Source organism: Parasteatoda tepidariorum, chromosome 4 (genome assembly GCF_982258835.1).
Source record: "Parasteatoda tepidariorum strain Cologne lab strain chromosome 4, Ptep-v5.0, whole genome shotgun sequence".
Classification (NCBI taxonomy): Eukaryota; Metazoa; Arthropoda; class Arachnida; order Araneae; family Theridiidae; genus Parasteatoda; species Parasteatoda tepidariorum.
In genome coordinates this window covers 33,183,117-33,194,932 of record NC_141758.1, presented here as the reverse complement: position 1 = coordinate 33,194,932, position 11,816 = coordinate 33,183,117, and the positions used below count along the sequence as shown (strand labels likewise).

Below are 11,816 nucleotides of genomic sequence, written 5' to 3'. Positions count from 1 at the left end.
CTACTTTATTAAATACACGTCTATCTAAATAACACGGGGGAAATTTTTTTAGTGCCTTTATACAAAAGTAAATGATTTTATCTTACCTAATTCGATCATGGGGATTTCGAATCTTAAATTAGTTTTGTTCGGAAAGCTACAGATTGTTTTTCAAAATGGCATTTTTAGTTTAGTTTATTTTCGTCAGAATTCACAAATTTATAAAGATATAAATTTGTACATTATATAGCATAGTAGTGCTTATATGCTTGTAGACATAGATATACACGCATCTGCTCCTTTGAAAATAACATTGAAACATATATTACGTATCGCATCATAAACTGTAATATTTTATCACTTTCGTCCTACAATGCCCTACGTACCAGAGATGTGAGACACTTAGTATTCAATCGAGTGAAATTTAAAAAATCTTGTTTCGCTCTATATTATTAAATTGTATAAAAATTGCAGCTTGAGCTGGAAACCGATTGTAGTTTTGAAATCATCGAGGCGAAAAGATCTAAGGTCTGCAACATAAAGGAAAAAAATTTTACAGTGTAATTAACAAAAAATGCATATTTAGTTTTTACATTTATAAAATGAATTTTTTGTAAACAAATAGTAATGACAAATAAATCAAAAAGCTTCTGAAAATTTTAATTTTTGAGCTTTAGTTTTTACTTTGTAATGTTTCCAAGCATTGTTGTTTATATACACTAAGCAGTTCTGCATGTATTTTTATTTTTTATTTTTTTTACAAATTGTTAATATTGCTAGTTATCACTCATCTATTTAAATAGTAAACAAAATTAAAAAAAATTATTAATAACATGTTAAATTATCAGAATAAGTTTAGTGAATAATATTGTTATAATATATAAAAGCATGTTAGAAATTTTTTTTTTTCAATAGGGTTTTTGTTATTCTTCTAACGTTTGGGTGAAATGAAAGCCCAGTTGTAGTGAAATTTTAAATACGTCTCTTAAAGTTGCGATAAAACGTAATTTGACTATACCTGCCCTCTGTAGAAAGATACTGTTAAATAAACTTTGATATAAATATGTATCACGATCAGGAATTGACTAGATGAAAGAGGGAATGTTTGATGCTACTAATTTTTCTTTTGAGACCTTCATTTGTTGTTGTTATCATCCTTCAGGTAATCTTTGCGCTTCAGCATGGCGAAGTGAGTAAGATGAAGCCCACCTTTCTTTTTGTAGCCCCGCTCTAGAGTTCCCGTCATGCTGTATCCTTGTCGAAAGTCTGATTGACTCACGTGCGTTGTCAGATACATTCTGAAAACAATAACAATCTAATCATAATCTAATCATAATCAATACTATAATGATAAATTAAAAGTAAAATGATAACTATTTATAACAAATTAAACTAATAAGTGCTTGGACACCCATGCAATTGATGATATATCTACGGTCCTGATCTGCGTTACATGGGTTGTATATTTTGTAGAAAACCGCATTGACATTATTGGCAAATAAAATACCACGAAATTCAGAACTATCTGACTTCGAGAAAGGCGCAATTGTTGGATATCTTAGAAATGGTCGATCCTCAATGGCCGATCTAGTGAGTTAAGCACATCAAAATATTAAGTGTGACTTTTTTGATTATCCAGTGGAAGGTTAGTTTTCATTGTCGAAATGTGCTTTCACCCGGCAGACCCTCAGAACTAACTAATAGAGACCAATCAGTTGAGGTGGTGCAAGGTACGTCAATATATATATATATATGAGCAATTCTACAAATAAACGCCAGTTAGGCGGCCAAAAAAAAAAAAATTTTTTTTAGAAGGCACACTATTTCTACATGAATTTTCTTCTTCTTTACACCCTAAAAAGGCGAGAAAAAATCGTGAACATGAAATTTTTTCTTTGTGACATACTTTAAATGCGACATACTCTTTCTGACATACTCAGATAAATCTGAGCCGTTTATTCAGATAAAACGATTTTTACATAAATATAATATTATTATAATGTCTCTCTAATATGTATTTATAGAGATTTCATACTATAAGATTATATTTTAGTATAAAAAACAAAAATAAAAAAATTTAATCAAAGTTCGTAAATTGAAAAAATCGGGAAAAATTCAAAATTGGTATTTTGTCATTTAAAGTATGTCACAAAGAAAAAATTTCATGTTTAATATTTTTTCTTGCTTTTTTAGGGTATAAAAAAGAAGAAAATTCATGTAGAAATAGCGTGCCCCCCCCCCCCAAAAAAAAAAATTTATTTTTGTTTGGCCGCCTAATTCGCGTTGATTTGTAGAATTGCTCATATCGTCGCTTTGAAACAAAACCGTAAAACTCAAAAAAATCGAAAAATGAGATATTTGGGTCACTTTGTGTAAAAAAAATCACCCTTTTAGAGAAACAAAGTATTATCTTCATAGTTCAATAAAATTAATTTAGAGAGCAGATAAATCGTTATCGCATTGGCGCGATCAGCATTAACGCAGAAAGTTAGAAATTGCTCTCCTGAAAAATTTGCTTTTTTGAGTTACCACGGTTTAGTTTCAAGGCGATGATATGAGCAATTCTACAAATAAACGCCAATTTTTATACTAAAATATAATCTTATAGTATGAAATCTCTATAAATACATTTTAGAAAAACATTATAATAATATTATATTTATGTAAAAATCGTTTTTTCTGAATAAATGGCTCAGATTTATCTGAGTATGTCAGAAAGAGTATGTCACATTTAAAGTATGTCACAAAGAAAAAATTTCATGTTCACGATTTTTTCTTGCCTTTCTAGGGTGTAAAGAAGAAGACAATTCATGTAGAAATAGTGTGCCCCCCAAAATTTTTTTTATTTTTTATTGGCCGCCTAACTGGCGTTTATTTGTAGAATTGCTCATATATATATATATATATATACAATATATATATATATATATATATATATATATATATATATATATATATATATATATATATATATATATATATATATATATATATATATATATATATATATATATATATATATATATATATATATATATATATATATATATATATATATATATATATATATATATACTATATATATATATATATATATATATATATATATATATATATATATATATATATATATATATATATATATATATATATATATATATATATATAAATAAATAAATACAAGAAAACACTAAGAAAGTTAAGAAAAACAATAAGTAACATTTATTGCGCTTAAGCTGCAAGTAAACAGCACTCATTAGATAAGTTCAAAATGAAGAATAAAACAAAGAAAAATTATAGACATATGAAAAAAAGGGGGTGGGAAATAATAAGTAAAAAAAAAACAACAAACAATATTTTATTTAAAAAAAAAAAAAAGTGAAATGTTAATTAAAAAACCGGAAAAAAAAGATATAATCTTTTCTTCAGCCCACACGATTATATCCGCAAAACAGAGTGCTTTCTGATATTGTATCAATAAAGCCAAAGCAAAATATATTAATACAATAGTGTGAGGAGCACTCAAAAAATTTTTTTTTATAAAATAACTACGTAAAAATAGAACATAAAAAGTAAATATAACATGTAAAAACAGATAATAAAATAAAATAAAAATAAAAAAAAAAAATAAAAAAAAAATATATATATATATATATATATATATATATATATATATATATATATATATAGATTGTACCAAGCACAGGGGTTCGTTTGGAGAGTTATTAAGACAGTCCGTAAGACTCCAAAGATTTATTAGCAGAATCTTCTAAAAAATACAGTTATTTTTAGCACCAGAATGGTCGTCAAGTAGCACCAAAACACCAAGATTATCCCCAAGTAGGCTAAAATGTCACCAAACCGAGTCTTCCGCATTTGATATTTTTTTCTCTTTAGATTACTTTTAATTCGCAAATTTTAGAACTAAACTGTTCATTTACAGAGTTATTAGTCTGAGATATTTAGCCTCATAACAGAATATTCACAAAATTAAACACATGTTTACAAATTCGTAACAATAAATGTCATCATGCAAGCATTCTTAAAACAGTAGTGTATTCGATGTGTTAAAATAAAAGTGAAAGAACATTAATTATGTGCACAGAATGATACAAACACTCAATGTTATTCTCATTGATCAATAATCATATATGGCAGTACTTTTACTTTCGTTACTTGTACCGCCGGTACAAGTAAAAAGTACGTAGTTTTACTTGTAATTCGTTACTTTTTAAATTTAGTACTTTTACTTGTACTTTCGTTACTTTTTTAGGTAAAAAGTACAAGTATTTGCAACGGAAATATCGAATAATATCGTTACTTTTTTCTAAAACTCGGTAAGCTTTCTGAAAAGAAAAAAAAAAAAAAGAAAAAAAAATTTAATTAAGAAAAAAATTTTATGTTTTTTTAATTTCTGAAATTAATGTGCAATATATATGCATTCACAGCTAACTTCGTGTTTATATAACCTTCTGTTTCAACTTATACTGCACATTCAATTATTTTTTACTAGCTCAAAGATCACAAAGCTATCTGAAACTCCGTGTTTGCTTTGTTTATGTTTGTGCTTTTAAAACGCGTTTCTAAAGAGTAAAACAATTTTAAATCAATGGTAATTTAAATAAATAAAAATAATAAACTAAAAATTAAAATCAATAGATAAAATTTCTTTTTCGTGCAAATCCATAAAAAGTTTGATATTTAAATTATATTTGATTTTAAATTTATATTATACGATTATATTATAAAATTATATTATAATATTCTTCCGAATTTAAAAATAAATTAATATAACTTTCAAAATTAAAAATAATTAAATAAATAACAACAATTTTGCAAAAACATTAAAGAACATAAGAATATTATTCAATAAAATTTTAGGTTACTTTGAATTTTCAATTTCCTAGAAATGTACTTTTAAATCGTTACTTTTTTTGTTTAGTACTTGTACTTTTACTCGTACTTTTTACTCGTTACTTTTTAAGATAATAATTTTTTACTTTTTACTCGTTACTTTTTAAAATAAGAACTTTTTACTTTTTACTCGTTACTTTTTTTAAAAATACTTGTACTTTTACTCGTTACTTTTTAAAAGTAACGTTGCCATATATGTTAATAATACCCGTGAAAATCTCCTTCGCTTCATCCACTCAGCTCTTACAAAGTTTTTACGAAGGTAAAAAACTTTTTACGTCACAAACCAACTTCAGAATCAATTTACCTATTTCTTAAATAACACTAGTTAGCTGAAGTATAAAAAAAGTAAATAACAACAAACAAAAAAAAAAGAAAAAAGAAACAGAATTAACATAACAGTCAAAAAAGTTGAAATTTAATAATAATAAAATTTATAATAATTAAATAATAAGTTAATAAGTAATAATAAGTTAAAATTTAATATTTAAAAACATTTTCTTTATCGATAATTTTTTCTTTTCTTTAAAAATATCTATTTTTGAACCTATTATATGGATTTTATGGGTTTTCCTGAACATAGAGTCAATCGCCAGCAAAAAACTTTGCTTAAATAGTAAAATTTGGCAGCTATGACGATAATCTTTGAAGTAGTACAATTTCGAGTAAGGTACCTAATTTTACTGTACTTATCGCATAAATTTTCTAAACTTAAAGACCCATTTGTAAATATTTGCTAAATTAATCCTTTGCCTCTAGGGTTTTTTATATAGTCAAGTAAGCAAGTGGTGGACTTTAATAGAAACTATATTAAAAAAGCAAGGCCTACATAATGAACAGGCTTCCCACAAATCTTACGAAATTTAAACGTGTTGATAGAAACGAAACTAACCAGAATTTTTCGCAATGCGGAGAAAAAACTAGTAGTAAAATTAATTAATTTTTAGCTTGTTTCTGAAAGGAATGTCCATGATTACCAAAATTTGTTAGCAGTTATCTTCCATCCTGAAAGCATATATAACTTTTAATAAGTCTTGGTAGGCAGAGTTCTTAATTTTTACTTAAAACAAGTTAGGTAGGAAAAGATTAACTTACAACTTTTTTCTATTTTCTGGGGCACAATCAGCCCTCTGAACTAACGTCAAAATTTCATCCCATTTGCTTCATTATTAAGATTTATTTTTAATAAACAAGAGAATTCTACGAACCATAATATATCTATAATAATAAAATAATGAGTTTCTGATTGTGCGTTCCTCCTATAACACTTCTTTTTCTATCGTTGTACAATTCGGTCAATGGAAAGGGGCCATTTGTAAGACCCGATCCTAAAAATCATTCAAAAATTTTAATTAGATCGTTCAGGGGAGACATTTAAAATATGGAATTTTTTTATTGGCTTAGAGTTAGCACCATTGATAGAAATAAGGCTGCAGACGATTTTAAGGATAGCATCAGTGATGTTTGCTTGAATATAGCTCTCATTAATCAAAGAAGTTCTTAATGCACGTTCTTAGATTTTTAATTAATATTTACTCTTTAGGTCTGATAAACACAATGATCAACGTGAGCGTGGTAGCATAGGCTGACTGCTTCACCAAATTATTATTAAGAAATGTGACATCACGTGTTTATTTTTTTTCATTTATATAATTATGCTTTTAAAACGTATTTCTATAACATTCAATAATTTAAAATCAACATAATTTAAACTAAAAACGGGAAAAAAATAATGAAAAAATAATTCTAAATCGTTAAGAAAGGTAAAAAAATCACCGTATTATTATTGACGGTAATGATACTTCATTAATAAAGGTACTAATTGGAATAAAAAATTAGCTGCGAACAAAAGATAAAAATTAATGGAGAAACGATACTAATTCATTTAAGCATCACTAATGCATAGCAAATCACCATACTATTATTGATCTATATGATTCTTAATTTACTGTGATAAAAGGTACTAACTGAAGTAAAAATAAATAAACTATGTGCTAAAAAAAGTTAATTAATGGAGAAATGGCACTGTATCGTCTGGGAGAAAAGCGAAAACTCGCCATATTATTTTTGACGCCAATGATGCTTAACTAATTTTGATAATAGTATTTTAGATAAATACAAGAGTAAAGCAATAAAAACCAAATTAAAATCTCACTAAACCCGGGGCGAAACAAACCGCCGGATCATTTGGTGGACACTTTAATAATTTTTAATAATTTTTGGGTTCAAATGACAAAGTTGATACTAAAACCAAATCAAAAGAAAGGTGTCAAAATTTCGAAAAATATATACATATGCTGAGAAATATCTATAAAGTATTTTTAAAATATATTTTATTTTGTCCCTGTCTCTCCATATATAACAGTTAACAAAGGTGTCGCTTAAGATCGATGATGGTGTAAAATACGATATGAGGCGGAAAACAATTTCTGCATAGCCTGCAAATAATGTATAGTATTGTCTACTTCGCTTATAGGCATTCACACCATTGCTTTTGTAATTTTTATTAATAGCTAGTTTTAGAGGGATCATTTGGTTGACACTTTAATAAATTTTTTATAATTTTTGGGTTCAAATGACAACTTTGATACTAATACCAAATCAAAGGAAAGGTGTCAAAATTTCGAAAAATATATACATACTAGGAGGCTCCGCCCCCTGCACGCTAACGCTCGCCAACCCCCGAGAATTGCTACACAATCCTATGTGGTTCACGCAGTGAACCATGGCATGCTGCGCTCGCTCGCCAATGAACACAATGTTCTAGCACAAAGACATAATATATTATCATCAAAGACATAGTATTTTATCATCAAAGACATAGTATTGTACTTATGTAGATGAATTCTACCAATGTTCTTATTGGCTTTTAAAAAAGTATATTAGCTATTTAGATTGCACATGGTGAAAAAATCAAAACATTAGCTAAATAAGAAACATATTAGCAAAATAAATTTGCAAATATTGCTTCACTAATATTCTGCATTTTAAAGCGTGAAAATTCAATGCATAAATAAACGCGAAATATAAAAAAATTCAATGCATTCAATGCAAACACTTAAACGTTTTTTAGACGTTTAGGTAGCTCCCAGTAGAAAAATATCAATTCAACAGCGGCCTTTTAAAGCATTCTCACTTCAATTAATTAATTAATTCCTAATTGAGTTTAAATTAAATATTGTCATGTTTTTAGTGCATGAATCTGAATTGAGCAACCTGATAATGCTCACTCTGGTTATTGTTATCTGGTTGCTCACTACGTGCTCTTGCGCGCCGAATCCAATCAATTAAAAATGAAAACTGTTGCCAGCGCGAGAAAAGAAATATTATCGGTTTTATTGATACATACATATGTACGTATTAGCGTTTTATATAATATAGATGTAAAAAAAAGCAAAAATATTAAGAATATGGTTCGAATTCGTTTAGACAAAGAGTAAAAAACTGCCTTGCTACTTTTGAAATAATGAACCTTTTTTGAACGGTACCCTGTTCATTTACTGGTAGCTCAAATCATTTTAAAATAAAATTAAGAAATTTAAGAAATGTTTAAAAAAATTTCCAACGTAAAATATCCATAAATGTTTGTAATTAAATTTAAAACATTTCCTAATACATTATCTAAGGAGATTAAAAAATAAAATGCTATGGCTGCATTTTCGTTCAAATATTACGTGCTCACCAAATGGATGAATTGTTCAATATAGAAATTAAATTATAAAAAATTGTTTCATTATTAACTTGGGCTTAGTTTGAACATAAAACTGGACACTTAAGGCCGTCCATTATGAGTTAATGGTGCAATGAAGTAAAAACGATGAGGTTAGGATAATTTTATTTAATCCATGGTGCATATAAACTGATATTTTAACGATATCTCGTTAAGTGATAGTTAGCAAAAGGAAGTATTCGTTTGATTGAAACCTAAAAGGATCAAAATGATAATTTCATGCTCTGTCATGATTATAAGAAGAAGAGAAAACCTACTTGAAATCTGGATCCTCAATTCCTTTAAAGCGTCCTTTAATACACATATTTCCACGACCCAGATCCACAATTTTGCCTCGAGCACTGACCCTTCTAGTCGCTGTTATTTCAGTAATCTTGCAAAAAGTTCTACTCCACCACGGTCGTTTTAGTATCCAGTGGGCAGTGGGGGCAGTCTTGGCATACCCCTCATCAGCGAACAGGAAAATTTTGCTGGGGGATCCCTCATGATTCAAAATTTTTCGACAAGCTTGTCCATGATTTTCATAATAAAACAACTGCACCATGGCCAGTTCGATAAATAGAATATAAAGGTATCAATAAAGTATTTCTTTTTCGCGTATCAGTATCAACGCATTAAAATGCATCAAAGTGCATTGTTTATGCTAAAAGTAAATTGAACTCTTATAAAGTGTTTCAAACAACGAGAATTCGTTTGTTCTTCTTTTTAATTTAATTTGTTTCTCGTATGTAAACCACTTCTAGGTTTTCAATCCTCAAGCTATTTGATTAGAGTCAATGATTCTTCAACTTGTTTACAGCTTTTATGTATCCGAAAATTTGATGTGCTTAAAAAGTCAAAATAAGTGATTTAATTGAAATTTCTTAAAACAGAACAATTGGCAATGTATATTGTTCATAAGATATGACAAAATTGAAAATATTTATAGAATATATATATTTCAAAACACGGACAACAATATTTTCAAAAGCATTTAATGTTCATAAATATTGTAAAAACACAGCCTGGTATCACTTTCTAAACTCATCAATAAACGAACATAAACTCAATTTCCTTACTTCAATTTTTTTCACTTATTGTTTATAAATAATGCAAAAACAAAGTCTCAATTTTCGAATTATCTAATCGATCAGCTTGCAAACTAAATCTTCTTACTTCAATTTTCTTCACTAATGTTTATACAAATAATGTAAGAACACAGTCTGGTATAACATTTTAAATTATCTAATCGATCAGCTAGCGATTAAATTTTCTTTACTCATTCATGTTCATAAAGTAATGAACAAACAACACAGTCTGGTATAATTTTTTGAATTATCTTATCGACCAGCTTGGGTAGCCACAAATTCAATTTTCTTCACTTACCAAGCAAATGAACGTGGTTGATACTTCAGCAATTCCGAGCAGCAGGGAGTCTCTTCGTTGCGAATTCCGATCTCAGAATATAATTCTCCGATTTAAATCCAACCCAAGTACGAAGAGACCAATTGATAATTGAAGATGACTTCCTTGCCTGCAGATCTTATCGGATAATAGGGAAACCCTACAAATATTGCGATTGATTTCGAAGCCTTTCTGCTCTCAGCTGATCGTTGCTATGTGCGATCACAGATTCCTTTCGCACCCCTCATCTTTCTCCCCCTTTTTCATTTGCGCATGCGCGAGATTGATATGTGTTTGGGGTTTGGTGTAGCTACAAAGCATCCCCCCAGGCGATTGAAAGGATGAGGATGAAAAGGAAGATTGTAAGGGGATGCTGGGGAGCATCTCTGTGAAGTCAGAATCATCCCCATCATCCCAAGGGGAAATTGAAATGAGGAGGAGAGGATAATGAAAGATGCGCATCGTCATTTAAAAAGGGTTGACTTTTACAAAGTGAAATCGAATGTTACCTTTTTTTTCTCCTTTTTATTTCCTCTTTTTTACAATTGTATTTTAATGGATAGATCGAAGCGTCGATGAAAATTAATAATCTAATTGATTTAGCAAAAACAGAACTCCATTTTCACATTAAGCTTTTGCACACCGTTTATCAGAGTACGATTACATACCAAAAGTCACCATTCTTAAGTTCAAATTTTTTATAGTTCATTACATATCCTCTAACATGTGAGAATTAAGCTAAATAAACTTTCCAGAGGTAGTGAACTCTGATTGAGAAATTTTAGAAACTATCAAAACTGAGTTTTTACTCAAGGAGTCAGATATCAAGGAAAAAACAATCTGTTCATATGATCTCATACATGTCTAATTAAATTATTTAACTTCAGAGAGGAGGAAAAATCATTTTTTTTCTTTATATATTAAAATATTAATGCATAACCGTTGCTACCGCGAGGAAAATTATTTATTGAAACTGCGAAAATTCCACTGCAGTTGGATGGTATAGCTCATTACCTTATTATTTATAACCTTATTAATTGTTTAACCTTTTCTCTGTTTTGTTTTTCTACGCTAACTTACTAACTTGATAATTTTCAAAAATCAAATTTAATTTCGGCGAAATGCTGCTAAGGGACAGTGATCTGAGATTCGTCCCTATTTCCAACCTTACAGCATTACTTTATAATTGTTAGTTGTTCTATAAAGGCATTGTATTATTTGTTGCTTAATCCACTTTGTCCCGTATTTATATATTGAAATGCTACAAGAAGTGGTTTTATAGAAAAAGTGGTATATTATATTATCGAAATTAATTGGTTTTTCTACTGTTAGGGTATTCAAAAAGTCATTGATAGATCAAAAAATACTTGCTCCTTATAATTCTAGATCTAATCAGAAGTAACTAAATCATTGTGGTATCTGATAATCTTTTAATTAACCCAGATAAATGAAAATGCTGAAAAAAGTTTCGCACCACAATGAATGTCTTTAAAAAAGGAGCTGTGCTAAATATATGACGCTGGGCGTTAAGCGGTTAAGCTGATTAGTAATAATAACACATTGCAAGCGGGTGACGTAAAAACACGCTTTTGAAATTTCAGCAATCCATACAAAAGTTAAAAAAGTGGTAATAAAATTACTTCGTTTCCGGTCTGTTTTTCAAAGAAATTATCCAGTTGTGATTACCACAAAGATAAATGATTCAGTATTATATGTGATCAGAACTACAAACACTGATCGTAATTTGGTTTTTTAAAATTGAAGTTGTAGCTATGGAGAGAAGTTTGTTCCAGCTTTAATGAAATCTTGC

General features: G+C 28.5%; 1 protein-coding gene across 1 annotated transcript; it reads right to left on the bottom strand.

Annotated features, from left to right (window-relative positions):
- Positions 1-916: 916 nt before the first annotated feature.
- Positions 917-10,275, bottom strand: LOC107440423 (uncharacterized). Its single transcript, XM_016053331.4, has 2 exons — positions 8,881-10,275; positions 917-1,277 (listed from the first exon to the last, which is right to left on the bottom strand). The coding sequence occupies exons 1-2, from the start codon at positions 9,165-9,167 to the stop codon at positions 1,115-1,117; spliced, it is 450 nt and encodes a 149-aa protein (XP_015908817.1). The 5' UTR covers positions 9,168-10,275; the 3' UTR covers positions 917-1,114.
- Between the last annotated feature and the right edge of the window lie 1,541 nt (positions 10,276-11,816).

Excerpts from the sequence above, each read along its gene's own strand:
- LOC107440423 (XM_016053331.4), bottom strand. The coding sequence starts at position 9,167 with ATGGTGCAGTTGTTTTATTATGAAAATCATGGACAAGCTTGTCGAAAA. Across the intron at positions 1,278-8,880 it reads ATTGAGGATCCAGATTTCAA|AATGTATCTGACAACGCACG; the intron begins GTAGGTTTTCTC and ends TATTGTTTTCAG.